Source organism: Anomalospiza imberbis, chromosome 3 (genome assembly GCF_031753505.1).
Source record: "Anomalospiza imberbis isolate Cuckoo-Finch-1a 21T00152 chromosome 3, ASM3175350v1, whole genome shotgun sequence".
NCBI classification, from domain to species: Eukaryota; Metazoa; Chordata; class Aves; order Passeriformes; family Viduidae; genus Anomalospiza; species Anomalospiza imberbis.
Window position 1 is genome coordinate 77,967,772 of NC_089683.1, and position 17,669 is coordinate 77,985,440.

A 17,669-nucleotide genomic window follows, 5' to 3' on the forward strand; every position below is an offset into this window, starting at 1 on the left:
ACAGCTTCACAAGGATATTTCCACTTTATTTTACATTGTGTATGTCAGACTCAGTCTCAAACTATGAGTTACTGATTCTTCAGTGAGTAGAAAATCCCTCTGTAATGTCAAAGGGTACTTTTGGAGGGGAGCAGGATCCCACCAACCAGGCTTGCATAACTCTAAACAGCAGGTCACATCTTCCCTATAAAAGGAAAGGCCACAATGCCACGCTCCAGTCCATCCCTGAGGACACACAGCTGCTGCCTGCAGCCAGGAATAAGCCCCTCCCTCACCTCAGCAGGTCCTGGCCCTGCAGGGACAGAGCTGGTGTCTGAGGTGAGAGGAAAGCCAGGCACCCAGCTGATGGGCTGCCTGGGCTGAGCCCAGGAGGGAAATCATTGCTGCGTGCTGTGCAGGAGGTGCTGGAACAAGGAGCCATCTTTCTGGCTAAGGCGGGCGGGTGAATCCAGCTCTGCCACTCTCCCAGCTTGCATCACCAGCACGCGGTCCGAGTCCAGGATGGTGTTCAGCCTGTGGACAACAAATGCCAGGACACACACTGTTGAATCTGAGGAGAAGTTCTGGATACTGCTGTTAGGGGCGGCCCAAGATATGCCCAGCATTAGGAGCTGTGGAGGATCTCCCTCTGCACTCAAGGTCACAGTGCAGAGCAGCTCCCCTAAGAGCCTCTGCATGCTGCTGAAATGCAGCACCTCTTAGGAGAGCACAGTGATGCCTTCCAGTTGCTGGGCATGGCAAGGCACCAGGAGCACAGAGGGAAGTTCTGTGGGGGGAAGCTCAGGGCATGCCTGATTCTGGGGTTGTACAAAATGTCTCCATCCCCGTAGGGGCTAGTGAGTTGCTTTATTTGCCCCAACATTTCCTCACTTGCATTTCCTCCCAAGGGCAGCAGAAATTGTGCATCAGCTGTTATTCCCCTGCCGTCTAGCATCTTTGCTTATGCTACCACCACCACCAGATTTGTACTTGCCAGACAGCCAACCACAGGACCCACTGCACACATATGTGCCCAGGTCTGCCCAGACTGCCAGCAGAGCAGCAACCTCTGGTTCTGGATAGGGAAGACAGGGCAGCAGGAATGTTTTTGCACAGTCGTGCCCCATTTAGTGTGAAACTACAGCCCTACGAATCTGCAAATCACGAGGAAGACACTACACAGGATTTGAACAGGTAAAAGGCATTATGGAGTTCAAGACTATGGTTACACATTCTGGAATGTCACTGGAAATGACTTGGTGGGGCAAGAGACAAGTACAGAGTCATCTCCCATCCTGGATTTTACCCAAAACTGAATGGCATGGAAAAACCATGGATACAAAACAACCCCATCATCACCTCTCTCTTCTTACTCCTCTCCCCCATTGCTCTTCATCCCAGTGGAAAAGAGGCTGAGGCCATCTTCAACTCAGTCTTGCTGCTTTGCCTTCTGCCACTCCTTCCTCTGCTGTTTCTCCTCTTTAATTACTCCCCCATCAAAGGTGGCCTCCCCACACCCAACCCAAACACACACCTCAGCCCACAGTGCTCTTGCACTTCTACTCTATTTATGGCTAACATCCCTAGTGTCGGAACCACATTCCCTTCACACCCCTCCTGCCTTCCTCCTACATAAAGTATTTAACAAGACCCACTTGATTCACTTGCCAGCCCAGCCCACCCTGCCTGTCATCCATCACTCCCACTCCTGTGCAGCAGGACACCAGTCCCTGCCACCTGCTCATTTGATTTTTATTTTTGTGGTAACCTCTGTGCTTTGAAAACACCCTCCATACAATTGCATAACCCTCCTCCAAATGCTCCTCCACTTGGCAAGAGTAAGAGCAGAGAACACCACCTAATGCTGATCCTCACGTTTTGCCCTTCTCCCTCTGACTGCAACCATCCACCGATTGTACTCTTTAATCTCTCAGATGGGAGGCAATCACTGTTGTCCTGTCCTGCTTATGGGCTGGCATAAGGTACAGGCTGAAACTAAAACTCGGGGTTTTGGAAGACAGAACTATCCAGGAGCTAGCTGCAGCCCTTTGCTGCCGGCTGTCCTGCACTGCCCTCTACTGAGCCAAGGACACCTGCTCCTCCACTGTATCCACATTGCCCCTTTCCACAGGATAGCTCTCCATTACTCCTCGCCCTAATGTGGCAGAGCCACAAGGAGCGATTCACCTGCCCTGCCGATGCCAGCAGGCAGTGCCCAGGAAGAGAAATCTGTGATACCATGTGGCATTTTGGCCTTTGCTGACACCAACTTCTGGGTACAACATTTTCCCCTTTTCATATCCAGTTGTTCCCAGCACCCAGCAGAAAAAGCAAAAGGTAAGGTCCAGCTTTGGCACTTGAAAAACCTTATCACAGAGACCTGTGAGCTCAGCGTGAGGCCCAGGCATGGCATGTGCAGCCACCTCTCCCTGTGAGTGGTAGGATGACTTTAGGCACAGAGGTTCTTCCATACCTGTGAGCAATTGTCAAAACAGTTTTGCCAGCGAAGCGCTGGCGGATGGTCTGCTGCAGCAGCTGGTCTGTCTTCTGATCCACACTGGCAGTGGCCTCATCAATGCACAGCACCTGCCATGGACAGAGAGTGAAGGGAGCTCCCAAGCACCAGAGCAGAGGCCTCACTCCCTGGCTAGAGACAGCCGGAGAAGTTAGGTCAGGATATCTGTTTCCATTACACCTCCAACTCTGCAGCGCTCTCCTCTGCTGTCCCCAGACAGCCACCAGCAGGTCAGCCTCCCCCTTGCTCCGATGGAGGCAGTGCACTCACCTTGGCCTGTGTCAGGAGGGCTCTGGCCAGACACACCAGCTGCCTCTGTCCCACAGACAGACTCTTTCCCCTCTCTCCCAGCTCACTGTCCAGTCCACCTGCAGGGATCAAGATCAGCAGTCACCTGCATCGTCTGCACAGGGCCCCAAACAGCTCCACCAGTCCAAGGTTTTCCCAGAAGCATACAAAATCCCAATTGTGCTCAGGCCCAAGCCTTAGGAACTGGAGCCTTTACACTTAGACACAAGCAACATCCAACATCTGGCACAGTTCCCTTAGAACTAAGGCCTGGCTACTCCTCTAACACCACTGAGGCCTGGTCTCACCAGAGAACTTCTGCCACCCAATCCATCACCTGACAGTCCATTTGCCTCCAAATGTCAGGTAATGCCACCGGGTCCCACTGACCTGTTCCCACACTGATTCTAACCTTGCCTACTAACCATTCCCTACTGCATCCACCTCAGTTCCCTGCCTGAGCTAAGGCCTTCCCTCCTCTCGCAGAACCCGCACTCATCGGCTGCTTCTCACTGGTTTCCAACTCACCCATCTGAGTAACAGCATCCCACAGGTGGCACTGCTCCAGCACCTCACGGAGCTCAGCATCCTTCCGTTTTCCCTGGGGGTCCAGGTTTTCTCTGATTGAGCCACTGAACAAAAATGGATCCTGCGGGATAATGGCCAGCCTAGATCTGCAAGCAAGCAAAAGCTGAGGGCTCATGGGATGGGTTCTGCAGAAAAGCAAAGATCTGCTACTTCTTTTTTCATGGGGTGTCTTAGTTTGCTACAAATCTTAGAGGCACAGAGACATAGGTCACATATTCAGCCTGGTTTCCTTAGCACAACTGTTGAGAAACAACAGAGAGACTCGTAAAAAGCTGCCACAATCAGAAAAGAGGATGCCACAACAGTGAGTCCTTTGCTTCTCACACTTTACTTTGGCATCCAGCCGCTGACAGCTCTCAGCCACTGTCAGCTACCCCTCACTCTGTTCAGCCATACCTCAGCTCCTCCAACCCCACCAGCTGGCTGTCAACACCATCGAGGAGAATCCGGCCTGATTTCATCTCCACCATACGGAAAAGGGCCAAGAAAAGGGTGGATTTCCCAGATCCTGTGCGACCCACAATGCCCAGCTTCTCTCCAGGGTAAACAGTGAAGCTCACGCCATCGAGTGCATTAGGCAAGCCTGCTCTGTATGCCAGGACCACTTGCTGGAACTCCACAAGCCCCTCACTTGGCCAGTCAGCAGAAACCTAAGAGGGATACACAGGTGAGAAAGGGTATGATAATGATTGATTGTCATCTTCAGCATCACCTCCCCACAGTCCAAGTCCCACCCTTCCCTTTACATGGTTGCTTGGCTTCTGAGCAGAACCAACACACAGCCCAGTCCCACCTCCAGCCCACTCCTAGGCTTGTTCTTCCATCACAGCTTGTATCTAGCACCCATTCTGCCTCCCTACTCCTTCCCATCACTCCAGCCTTCACCAGTTCCTGCCAGAGATTCATCCTCCTCAGGAGATACACTACTAAAAGATGAGTGATCAAGGTGGTTTCTGTGGTGAGGGCCCTCCACCCATTCACTGGAACCCTGTGATCTCCCCAGGGGGTAAGTGCAAGGCAAAGGGCGAGAAGATGAGCCAGTACCTGAGAACACATTTGAGCTTTTACCTGGACCAGTTTATCCTGGGGCTCCATGGGAATGTCTGTGGTGTACTCCTCTGTCCGCTCCACACTCACCATCAGCATCTCTGTGTGAGTGAAACTGGCTATGAGGCCTGAGAGCAGGTTTGTGACAGACAGGGCGTATGAGAGTGCCAGGCCCACAAGTCCTGTGAGGACAAAAGCATAAGCAAGAATGGCAATGGCAGGGAAGGAGCTGACATCTTGGTGAGCAGACAAAAAAAAAAAAACAAAGGAAAAGTCAGGACTCTGAAGTCTGGGGTCACACTTGAGGTTGGGGACACCCAGGAGCAGAGACAGGAGCTGAAGCACTACACTGTGGGTGACTTGCTAGGGACAGGAAGCAGGAGCTCTGGATCTTACCCCAGTGTAGGAAAAATATTTAACTCTGGGCTGGGAGAGGAGGAACCCCTTGGGCACAGCCTAGGACTGGACACAGATCAGTCCCTGGCAGTCTACCTGGATTTCCCAGCTGCTTCTGGTGCTGGATGATGGCAATCCCTGCAATAGCAGTAACCACAGCAACCCCAATCATCTGCAAGCGGATGTCCAGCCACTCCATCGCTGTGTTGCTGGCAAAGAGACAGCGCTGGTTCTGCTCCAGACGCAGCTGATTCTCCAACTCAAACCTGTCAGGCACACAACAGAGGTTTGCACCACTCAAATTCCTCTCCCACTGCCCAAGACAAAGGGCATTCCAGCCACCCTATAACTAGCCCCACAAGAGGAAGGCCTTAGCCTATGAAGCCAAAGCTTTGGGTCTCTCTGGGTGCTTGTGCTTCCAGCTCACCTCTTTGTTGCCCGCATGGCTCTGATAGTGCTCAGTCCTGAGAGGGTCTCTGAGAAGTGGGTGTAAATGGGAGACAGGGTGACACTGCACAGGCGCTTGAGCTCCCGGGAAGTGAATCGGTAATAGCGCTGAATGAAGAAGTAGACTACAGCCAGAGGGAGCAAGACCAGACCAATCCAAGGGAGGCCATAGGTCATTATCACCAGCATGCCCAAGAGCCCGTAGATGTTGGCTAGGAAGATGTTGAGGATAAATGGCAGGCTGTCATCCACACAGTACAGGTCTGAGGAGAAGCGGTTCAGGACCCGGCCTGTTGGTGTGGTGTCAAAGAAGGTGACTGTGGCCTGTAAGGGAACCAGACAGTAAGAGCCAGTCAGCTGCTGTGAGATCCAACTGCAGCGTGAACAGAACAGTGTGCAGGACAGCAGCACCAAGGGGAGTAGATAAGGCCACAAGGAGGTGGCCACCACAACCCACTTCCTCACCTCAGACTCCAAAGCCAGCATCCACTAGCGGCCAAACAACTCATGTTGTTTGCATGGTAAAAGGAAGCACTCCTTCTGTATCGAATGGCTGACAGCTACTGAGAAAGCAGGCACTCAGACACCGTGATGGCCCAACAGTAGCGAGGCACATCTAGCCTCTAATCCGAATTTACAATCCACTAATCCTAACTCTAGCCTGAGGACCCAAGGAAGCCAAAAACCTAAAGTTAACTGACACATGCCAGCGTCAGCCCTAGATCTTGCTTAATAACTCTTTCCAATCTCATCTAAACCTGAACTCACCATCCTGTAAAAGCTACTTTGACTTGACTGGCTATACATCTAAGGCTAATGAGTGAACAGATGCAGGTGGGAGCCATAAATCATCCTTCCATGGAATGAACAGGACACATTTTGAACACCAGTTTATGGGCCCCTTGCTCTGGCTGTGGTGGTGCAGCCCTTTTTGAATACAGTCCTACCAGCCAATACCAACAGAAACCTTAATCTATCTCCCACACCTGTACTCCCAGCTATGAGAAGAATGGCAGCTTGCAGGAGCCTCAGCCTGCTCTGGACTTTGTGCCCATTACCTTTAGAACTCTTTGGAGCAGTCGGTTGTGAATGACAGCAGCAGCATGGAGAGCACCATAAGCAAAGAGGAATGCCCGAATAATGGTGAAGAGGGAATTGGCCCCTGCAATGCTCCCATAAACTATCAGGTAGAAATTCACATCCACTGAGCCATTGGGAGGGGCTGGGGCCTCATCCAGATCTTGAATGGGGGAACTGGAAAAAAAGAGGAAGATTATGAATCTGCCAACATCCTCCTGACAGTAAACTCACAGACAGGGCATGAGAAACCGAGAGCATACTCCAAGGGAAATCAGGATATTTTAGCCTGATACTCCTGTTATACCCCTTTGACATGTTGGGACAAATATTCTGATTACTATGTAGCTAGGGGTCTTCCATCAGCCCCAGACAGAAGCCTTTTTGGCATGTCATGGGGTCAGGGATTTTGATTCTCTTTGTCAAAGTAGCCACACACATCCCCTGAAGTGAAGTGGTCAGTTTATCTATCCCTCCTCTCCAGGATCTTCACAGGAAAAGCACTTAAGGACATTTCTTGTTCCCTTTGGCACCTCTGGACCATATTCACTTACACAAGCCCAACAGTGGAGAAAAGAAGCAGCTCTGGAGAAGGCAGGGAAGCTGAGCAGGCCATCACAGAGGTATTTGCTGTCTGGGATATGCTGGAGATCCAGTACGACAGCCACCAATCTGAGATATTTCTGGATGCTACAGAGAAAGACAGACTATGTAAAGAGAAATTCTACTTCAATCAGCAAACATGAAGCAGACAAGCTGAAGGGGAAGCTGCTGGACAACTTTTGCATAGTCTTGCTGCCCAGTATAGTCTTCCCCCTATTAGTAGTAGAGCAGGAGCAAGTGAACAGCCTTGAGCTGCAGCAGTGACACAGCACTGCTACAGAGGTACAGCAATGCAAATGCAGCAGTGAGATGCCAGGTACAGTTCCCACATGTGCCTCCTCCTCCCTGCTAAAGTAGCTCTTTGAGCTACTTTAATTTGGGGAACAGAAAAGTGGTCTTCCTGCTACAGGGAGAGTGTCTAAAGCCCTGGTGTCTTTCCTTCCAGACTCCATGCAACTAGGGAATGAGACAAGAGGAGAGGAGTGTCTGAAGAGAGATGTGCTGCTGGGTCACTGTCGGGATCTGTGATATTTAGATGCTCCTGAGATTGTAGAAAGTCTCTGTCTTTCAGCCCCGCTGCCAACGAAGGAGTCGTAATTGGTCTGTGCTGGTTTTCAAGGTTGTTTATTTCTTCTTATCTAAAATATTTTCTCTCTGACCTGCAGCAGGTCTGTCTTGCAGGACAGTGTGTGGGGCTCTGCCCCTCAGTGGGATGTTACAAACATTATATACCAAAAACTAGGTGTGCTATATTTACAATAATGTGCCAATACCTATCACCCATGTTGAACAGTGTGTCCCCAGCCTAAACCAACAGAAAAATGCCAACACCACCGTGAAACATGGAGGGCATGAAGAAGAAAAAGGACAAGGCACGCCAAATTTTCCTCCATCTTGCCTCCTTTGAACCCCTTTGCTAGAATCCTAAAATTCTACTTTTGCACCCGTGCCACACGAATTACTACTTATATAAAACACTCACAGCTTGTAATTCATCCTGAAATATTGAAAACTCTTTTGCATGGACAGAGATCAGAGACAGTGTCTCTCAAGGCTCTGTACAGGGGGGCTCCTGAGCCCCTGCCAGGGTCCCAGACCTTCCAGGGCAGCCAGAGGGATGCCCTGGATTCCCACAGGTCACTGCCTCACCTTGCATCAGGAACAGCGAGAAGAGGATTGATATTGCCAAGCAGCTGCCCATTGCCATCCAATAGGCCTTGTACACCTGAAAAGCCACTGCCCCTTCTTTCTTCTCTTCCTCCTTGTGGAAGAGATTATTGTTTTGGGTTGGTTCTTCTGCCTCAGTCTTTATGGCCTCTTCCTGTCCCTGTTCATTAGGGGCTGTGGGTATAGATGCAAAAGCAAAGGTCAGTGAAGTGTTAATTTCTTCCTGCAGCTGTTCCTAAATGTGAACAGAGCAAGTCTAAACTATGAGTGACACTTTTTTCCCCTTCTCTCTCCTCTTTCAAGACAGGTGCACTAACCTGGGCAGTTCTTTGTGGAACAACAGCTTCAAATACTGCTCCAGACCAATACCCAATGATATGGTGGGCCTCCTGTCCTTCTGTGTATACACCACCCACATATCAGCACTCCCACAGCAGAACAAGATGGTGGGAGTTCTACTATAAAGCCAGCAGCCATCAGGTGCAGGTTCTGTCTGAAAGGTCAGCTGTGCTGCCCCAGCTACCCCTTAAGCTCATCAGAAACAGACCTTTATCCTTATGCCCCTTGTCTGTATCCTTGAACTTGGGGAAGGCTTCAACAAGTGGCAGGATATCAGCTGTTGTGCCTGCAAAGAGAGACATGCAAATTCTTCAGCATCTGTGAGGAGCAGGTGACAACTTTTCACCTTCCCACTTCCTCTTGCTATGAAATGACCCAGTTTTGTTCTCTCATAACATTCCCCACGTTACACAGCAACTGTACCCTTGAAGGCTCCACTCCATTCAACCTGTTACATCCTTCTGCCTCATCAGCTACCCACATCTAGGGCTGCCCTGTTTTATCTGTACATCTGCACATTCTCTTCCACCCATCTTCGCCCACATGCAGTGTTCTCAGCGTCCTCTTTTATCACTGGGTTCCCCACTAGTTAATCCTAATACCCTCAAGCCATTCCAAGACACAGGCACGAGTGAATGCCTGAGAAGACAGTGTACCTGTCTTAACTATCCTGCCATTGTCCATCAGCAACAAGGCATCGGCCTTCTCCAAAAACTCTGTCCTGTGTGTGCAAAGGACCCTGGTCTTATGTTTGAGAACTCCGAAAATGCATTTCCGCATAATATGGTTGGCTACATCTGCATCAACAGCAGCCAGGGGATCATCAAGGAGGTAAAGTTCTTTCTCCTGGGAGGAGGACAAAAGAAAAAAGGATACAGCTGCTGGCCCTGCTGGAGCAGGCAGTGCTGTAGAGAAAAGTCCAAGTGTCTCCATGTGGCAGCACCTTTAGGCTAGCACAATGTGCTTTAAAGACATGCTGCCAGAACGGTAGAGCAGAGTGCTTCCAGCCTCGTTTTATTTGACTCAGCATGATCTGCCACACAGTAACTCCTTTGTTATTTACCTGGTAAATGGCTCTGGCAAGGGCTATTCGAGCCTTCTGTCCCCCACTGAGTGTCACACCATTTTCACCCACCTCTGTCTGGTCACTTGCTGGTAAAATCTGAAATATTCAAGAAAATAATTTAGAAAGGGACAGGAAACTGCTGGGGTTCCCAAAACCAGGACACGGGGGCCCCTCTCCAGTCTCTGGCAGTAATTTCTAAGGCTGACACCTTACCAACAATTAAATAATGCAACAGTCTATACACTGGTTCTACAGACAACCAGCGAGCTTTATTTATGCAACGAAAATCTCTTACACTCCAGAAGGGTGGTCAGATCTGAACTACCCATTGAGAGCAACTTCTGGTCCAACGTAATTGTACACAGTAATTTTCTGTGAGAACAAGAGCTGTGCCTGCATCAAAATTATGTCAGGGTCCTTCCAAACAGTATAGCAGTAAAAACTACCAAATTTCAGTACCTGAAAATAAGTCTCCTCTCAGTTTGGTAGCTTAGGTATATTCTACAAAATCTCAAAAATCTTGCCTTTACAGAGTATTCATAGCTCCGGCCAAAATAAACAGGAGCTGCTAAAGCTTGGCGCTTCAGAAAATCAGGCATCAGCTTATAAACTGGGAGAAGGCTAGATTCCTACCATATATACAGCCAGGTTTACTGGCTAATACAGTCACAAACCTCAAATTTAGAATATATGTCAGGAGCACTGACTAAGCCCTTCAAAACCACAAAGAAGTTGCTTCTGATCCTCCCCGCAAAAAAGCATCAGCTGCTGATAGGTTCTGCCTGAAAAACCTGACAGTCATCAGCTCTGCAAGAACAACTCCTTTCCCCAGCATGAAGAGCTTTTGGTTCAGCAGCAGAAGAAACCACCCAAAGTGCTACAAGAGTGACTTCACACCTTAAAGAAGTATGGGCACACTAGGAATGGTGTGGGCTTGGTAATCAGAGCAACACTGTGTGATGGGACATTGGAAGAGCAGTCTGCACCCTGAAACAATAAACACTGATCCCAGTGAGGCTCAGGAGGGATGCAAAAGCCTGCCAAGAAGGCCCAGGCAGGTTTCCAGCCTAGGCACTCACATTTAGGTCCTCGGAGAGGGCACAGGCCTCCAGCACCTCCTCGTACAGTCTGGCATCATATTCCCGCCCAAAAAGGATGTTTTTGTGGACAGTGGTAAACTGTATCCAAGGCTCCTGTGTGGCCAGACCAAATCCTTGCTCCAGGTCGCAAACATACACTCGTCCACCTTGTCTGCAAACACAACAGAAGTGGGTATAAAGGGCAACAAAGGAAAACTGCTGGCAGATCAAAATTACCTACAAGATGGGATAGCACTGGACAATTCCCACCTGCCATAGCATGGAGGGACCAGGCAGGGAAAAGTCTTTAGGCTACTTACTTAATGAGCTCTCCAGTGATGGCTGCAAGCAGAGAGCTTTTGCCAGAGCCAACCTTCCCAACAACCCCCAGGAGCATTCCCTGCAAAGGGAAATAAAAAGAAGCAACCTGATGTGCTAATACAGGGTAGCTTGTCCAGATTTCTTGAGCCACATGTAACCTGTAAGGAAGCTGACTGCTAGGACCATCTCATGTTCAGCAGTGCAGCTGGGTACAGTTGTCAGGTAAACCAGACTCTAGATATGACAGGACACAGATTTGCAAGGAGTGTTAACTCTAGACCCCTGCTCTGTTCCCTATCCAGTTGTGTCCAGCAGCAATAGTAGAAAGCAGAGAGAACTATTTCATCTCCTTGTCTGTAAGCCATGGATGTTCTCTAGCGCCTTTCAGCTCTGAGATGTAATATGTGTCCTGTGCCTCTTGACCATGAGAAGATTTTGATGCATAGCTCCTGGACTGAGGAAAACATGCCACCTCTGCTCCATTATTTCTAGTTTCCAGTATTTTTTCTGTAGTGCCAATTTTCTATATTACCTTCCATGTCCTTGCTTACCTTTCTCACTGAAAGGTTCTCGATGTGCAGTTGCAGAGTGCCTGTGGATGAGGGCTGCCTGGTGCTTTCCTCCTCAACTGGCACCCATGAGAAGGCTGCACATTGCATCTCCACGGCAGTAGCACTATCTGAAGGGCTATCTACAAGTGAAAAGCCAAACAGCAAAGCACTGCTATGAGAAGACCAGAAAATTAAAGGCACCTGGCATCACAAATACCATCAGCTTTGTTCCCAAAGGCAGAGACCATGGATGAGGCACTGCATGATGCCTCTGACCCAACCACAGAACGAGGCTCTTGCATACTGACTTGCCCTTAAACTTATACATCCCTTCTTCCAACCCTTCTGTCTCCAGCTCACACCAGACACACATGGCTGCCAGGGAGACACTGTAAGGATATAACCTGGTTTTATTAGTGCTGAAGGTAAAAGAATGGCAGGGAGCTGGCCAAAGGCAATGAAAGAAAGAAAGGGAGCTAATATGGCTCAGGAGAGGGGCAGCCACTCAAGCCTTTCTGCCACGTGAAGCCAAGTTTGTTGATGGCTTCAGTGTCAGAAGAGCTCTGTCCTTTGACAGAGCTGCTTGTTCTATTGGGATATTAATGGCTCTGTTGGGACAAGCAGTGGCTTATGGTTGGTAAAGTGGAATGTTATAGCCTTGTCTCCTGCTTTCCACAGAAATTAAGTGAAGTGTATCCACTCCGCCCCTACCCAGCTGAACATCCTGAATCACAGGGTGACAGCCAGCTGCCCTCCAGTACTGCCCCTGGGCCTCGCACGTCAGCTCTCTGCTCTGAATGTCTTCTGACCAGAGTCTCAGGCCTGGCAGAGATTTAACCGTTACCTAGGGCATAATAAGCTTCCAGGTCCTGGTCCATGAGTTCAAAGAATTGCTGGATTCGATCCAGGGAAACTTTGGCCTCCAAGATCGCATTCAACACCCATGGGAAGCCGTTGAGGGGTAGAATAAGCATCCCAACAAGGGCCAATGCTGTGAACACCTGCATGGGTAAGCAAACAGCCATCAGCTGGAGCCAGTACCTCCCCTGTATCCTCCAAACAGCTTCACCTGTCAGAGCCTGAAGAGCTGTGGAGAGACACGGGTTAATTTCCCAGGGAAGATGCCTCAGGATTGCAGTTCCACTGTAGACTGTGTTCTGTACAAGACAAGTCTGGAGCTCTCCCTATGACCTACTCACCTTTGTGGCAGTGAGCTGGTGACCCAACAGGACATAGGTGACAAAGATGGCAATGGAGATAACAACAGGGAGTGCTGCCCACATGTACACGCACAAAGCATCCAGGTAACTGGTGGCCCGTAACTTCTGCAGCTCTTTAGCCCGGCAGGATTTTATCCTGGTGCTGAAGTGCTTCTCCCAGGCGTAAAACTTGATCACACGAATGCCACATAGGAACTCTGTCATTAGCTGCAGGCAACGAGGAAAAGAACATCAAGCAAACATTGCCCAGGCAGCCTGGGCTGTGCCTGGGTGTGCAGTTGTCTCCTGCTAAGGGTCAGGCTAGAGATGTCAGGAATCATTTATTGCTAACAAAGGCAGAAACTTAAGTGACAGCTACTGGAAACTTTGTGCTCATCCATCCTACCAGCTTCCTCAGCTACCCATGCTGCGTACAACCAAGGAAAAGGCAAAATATTACACTATTTTCCAAGTGAAAGATGAACAATACAGGTGAAGGGATGTGTGGAATTGCTAGCTCCAGCCTGGATACTATTTACTTGTGTTGACTTGACAGTGCCTTAAGATAACATCTGACTCTCGGGTCTGGTCCTGCCCTGACACAGCTAGTCTGTATCCAGAGCCTGGCTGGTTAATTTCCAGAACTCTGGTGTTCCTGCACAATGCAGTCCTCTCATTTCTGTTCTCAGGTCAACATATGTAGAGCAAGCTGACTGTCCAACATTAAAGAAAAGCAACAAGAGTGACTTTATTCAGCAAACCAGTCTTACAACAGTTGGAGAAAGTTCAGCATAATCAGATACAACTCTGGTAGATGCACCTACTGTTGGGAAAGTATTTTTAAAGCTGACAACAGTTCTGACAGGGAGTTGACCTATGTTTCATGCTCCCAAAGCATGAGTGAAACTGCTGTCCCCTCAAATTAGAGATACAATGATAAAAGGTGGGAATCAAATGTCTGACATGTGGAGAGGAGAAATGGCACGGCAAATACGGGAAAAGCAGTGGAAAAGATGACTGAGAGTGCCAAGCCTAGAGCCATATAAAATTACATCCATGATCATTTCCTTTGTCCAGACTGAAAGCCACTTCATCATTGATGGCATCACTGGAGTAATAGGATGGATGCATATCTAAAGGAAGCCATCGGGAGTCTGACCTTTACTACACACAGAAAAGAAACTTGCAAGGGAACCTAAACTAGCCCAGGGGACAAGACAAGCATTAAAGGGTCACGATCTTATGGGTGGTGAAACTACATCACCCTGAAACACTTTTGACCAAAGTGTGTGTGTGTGCCCCTTCTGGCATTTTTCTCAACAGCTGTGATTCAATTAATCTGCCTTGGACTATGCTTAGTGGCCAAGAAGCCAACGTTCTGGGACAAACAGGGAAAAAATACAAACTCAGAGAGACACCACTACCTCTCACCTTGACTCGTGTGTCCTTGTGTTTCAGCATCTTCTTGTTGTTCACCATGATGCGGTTAGCTATGATCTTGTTGATGGGCACGAGCAGCAGCGCCAGGGCCACGCCTCCCAGAAAGGCTACTCCCACTTGCTGGTAGAGGAGATAGAGGGTAATGGCAAGCTGGACAGGCAGGCTCCACAACTCGTGGAAGCTGCGGCAGAAGTTGATCAACCTATCGGTGTCTGTGCTCATGAAGTTGACAATTTCCCCCACAGTGAAGCGGGCAAGGCTGGTGCTGCTGACACGCAGAGCCTTTCGGTAGATGGCAGAGATGACGGCGGCCCGCACCATCAGTGCCATCTTGTTCATCTCGTACCTGAACTGGCTCCGCAAGAGAGCGCCCAGGAAGGAGCCAGCAAAGAGCCCAAGGGCATACAGAATCCCATGGCTCAGGGGCTCCTGACGTGACTCCATGAAGTTCACCAGCAAGTTCAGAAGCAGAGGACCTGAAAAATCCAGCAGACTGCCAGCCAGCTTGAGAAGTCCAAGGGTGTAGAAACGAAGCCCAAAGGCTGCATGAAGGACTGACAAGAAGCGCACAGCTTCCTGGGCATGGTGTGGGCTGTCTGGAGCATCAGTACTCCCATCGCCTCCAGCAATGATTGGGCTGGTAAGAGACACTGTCTCCTCCTCTGCTTGCTGAAGAGCTGCCTTCTTCTGCCAGCAAGAGTAGAACCGGTCACAGACCCTGGCAGCCTGGAGCTGGTGAGGAAGCACACAGACATCCTCTGGCTGGTTCAGCTTCTGCTGGTAGCCACACTTCATAAGGGGGTTCATCCAGGTGTAAAAGAAGCGTGAGAGCCAGCTCTCACCATCTTCTGCCACTCTCTGCAGGTCAGGCACTGGTATCCCTGGCTCTGAGATGGGCTGGTCTTGTTGCCAGGAGTAATTGATGGAGAGGAAGTCTTGCCTGCCAGCAGTGGGGAAGAGGTAGCTGACCACATAGGCAAGCAGAGAGGCCAGCTGCAGGCAGAGAATGGCAAACCTGGAGGAGGCACCAGGGTGGGCAGGGGACCAAGCCGTCCCACTCTGGCAGTACCACACCAGTGTGATGATGAAGGAAGGTAGGGGAGAGATGGTGAGGAGAGCCAGAGCTGCAGGGCCCCTGGTAAAGCCATGAATGGACCTGCAGAGCACGAAAAGAGCGAAGCCATGCACCAGCCATGTCACAGCAGCAGTGCCATTGGCCAGGACTTCCAGGTACACAGGGCCCAGCTCCTGCTGGGAAATAGTGGCTGGAATGGTATCAGCAAGGAACAAGCCAGCAAGTAAGAAGGAGGCAGCGATTCTCCATCCCCAGCTTGGCCTGCAAGGCACACCAGAGCCAGACCTTGAGGAGGAAAGAGCAGTGAAATAAATTACAGTTGGAATTCCACTACCTCTCAGTCAGTACTGTCCTTTCTTCCTCTCCTCTTCCCCATGTTTATAAACCCACTCCTACTTAACATTCTGGATACACCTCCCTAGATCTGTAACATTTTCTGTCTGTAGGCATTGCTAAAATACATCAGGTCAATATAGCCCACTCTTTGGTCAACACCAGGGATTTAGATGCTACCAAAGAAAAGCATTTCTTTACAGAAATTTGTTTGCAAACTATGATATTTTGTGGTCAAATCAGATTCTAATCCTTGAGGATTAACAGCAAGAAAAAGTATATTTAACCTCTTTAACACAAATTTTGGATGATGAAATTCTCTGTCACATCTCTGATCCTTGATTTCCTTGTCCGTTGGATATTTTTTCTAAAAACATTATTTTTATCACTGTGCGTTTCAGTGATGCTGTGTTTGTAAAGTCTATAATCTATTGCCCATCAAAATACTTCATTATCACTGGATTCTTTGTGGCCTTTCAGTATCAGTGAATGTTGTCATGTTTAGGAATTTCAGAAGAGGGTAAACAGAAAAACAATTTTGCATTTCCCTAAACTTCTTATGGCCTTATATACATCTTATATGCCACCGTGGATTTCTATCCTCTACCAGAATACTCCCAGTCTCCCCAGTCCTCATTCACTGAAAAAGTTTTTAATTACTTTCTGTGATTTTATGCCCACAATCCCCTCTATTTTTTCTGCATTCCTTTCTGTACACTGAATTAAAATGGATGCTGACAAATATAATAGCATCATAATATTGTGTCCTTCCTTAATTACATATTCAGCACATGATAGGGAGATACAACTTCCAGCCTTTCCACCCTACCTCCAGTCCCGCATAGTAATAAGGAGCCAGGTCAGTCAGTTGTCATACCTCGGAGTGCCAAGGAAGCAGGCACTGACCACTGCAAGGATCACATGAGGAATCACACTTAGTGTCAGCTGGTTAAAGCAATGGCCAACGCTGCCACGAACCCACACAGGGAGTGGATCTTCTGGGCTGGTCCCACACAAACTAGCCAGGATGTTCTCCATCCTCTGCTCGTAATTCAGTGTGAGAGATAGGATGTCCTAGGGTATAAAAAAAGCAGCATGAGGTAAAAAACCTAAGAACTACAGCCCCAGTCCAAGATGGAGTGATGAGTAATTAACACAGAGCTAGAAGCAAGTTCCTGGGTCATAGTCCAAGCCTGGCTATTGTTCACTCACTATCATATAATTGACTTCATAAAACGATCAAGCTCCGGCTGAAAATAAATTACCTTGTTTATTCCCTTAAGTCACCCCGGGACTGCAATGCCCTGTGAAATTTGATGCTTTCTTATTCCCAGGTGGTGGTTTTTTTTTTGTTGTTTTGTTTTGGTTTTTTTTTGGTTTTTTTTTTGTTTTTTTTTCCCAAGGTGAGTTTATCCTCTGTAAGTAGTATAAGAAAGTATATCCCTGTATATGGATTGGTATGAAAAATATTTTGAGCTGCTTAAACAATAAACTATTCATTGTATTTCCATATTCCCAACACTTCCCACCGAGGTACTCCTTAAGGCAGCGTGTAACATGAAGCATCCCCCAGTCGGCAGGGGAGGATGCTGGTGCCCATCCTGAGAAGCAGGCGATACCCGTAAGCTACACAGGACTGGCCAGCCAGCCCCCTCTGTGTGCCGCCCCGCGGACTGAAGCACACCTGGCAAGGCCTCGGCTTTACAGTGATTTCTGCTCGCACCAGCCCGTCCCATCTCCAGCCCGAGGCCGGCTGAGCGCCACGGGCCGGCTGCCGCAGCGAGCTCGGCACGCAGAGGGGGCACTGCCGCACCACGGCAGCACCCCGCACAGCGGCCCCCGGCACGGCTCTGGGCCGGCGCCAGCCCTAGGAGCTGCCAGCCGGGCCGGGAGCAGGCGCTGCGGCCGTCCCCGCCGCCCCCAGCCCCGGTACCTCGGCTGCCCCGCGGCGCTGGCCCCGCGCGCCCCTGGCGGCCCGGAGGACGCGCCGCAGCCCCGGCAGAGGCGGGGCGAGCCCCGGCCGGCATCCAGGCCGGAGCAGCCGACCCAGCTGAGAGGCAACGGCGAGCCAATGCAGCACGCAAAGCCCGCTCAGAGTTCAACCTTCCCGTTAAAGAATATAAATTACCCAAACTAAAAGCTAGGCTCCAGCCACGAAC

At 49.6% G+C, this 17,669-nt stretch overlaps 1 protein-coding gene across 2 annotated transcripts; it reads right to left on the reverse strand.

Annotated features, from left to right (window-relative positions):
• Window positions 1–5: 5 nt before the first annotated feature.
• On the reverse strand, window positions 6–16,851 carry ABCC10 (ATP binding cassette subfamily C member 10). 2 transcript variants are annotated; one of them, XM_068185257.1, is made up of 21 exons: window positions 16,388–16,851; window positions 14,094–15,462; window positions 12,663–12,890; window positions 12,308–12,464; window positions 11,464–11,603; window positions 10,912–10,991; window positions 10,592–10,763; window positions 9,510–9,608; window positions 9,103–9,292; window positions 8,655–8,732; window positions 8,090–8,281; window positions 6,892–7,027; window positions 6,319–6,514; window positions 5,241–5,584; window positions 4,910–5,079; window positions 4,439–4,518; window positions 3,767–4,020; window positions 3,311–3,456; window positions 2,765–2,862; window positions 2,453–2,565; window positions 6–513 (listed from the first exon to the last, which is right to left on the reverse strand). In XM_068185257.1, exons 1-21 carry the CDS (start codon window positions 16,546–16,548, stop codon window positions 378–380), a joined length of 4,539 nt encoding a protein of 1,512 aa, XP_068041358.1. In that variant the 5' UTR covers window positions 16,549–16,851; the 3' UTR covers window positions 6–377. The 2 variants fall into 2 exon arrangements, with proteins under 2 accessions (XP_068041358.1, XP_068041357.1); XM_068185256.1 differs by having other exon boundaries at window positions 4,439–4,599; window positions 16,388–16,850.
• Window positions 16,852–17,669: the final 818 nt, after the last annotated feature.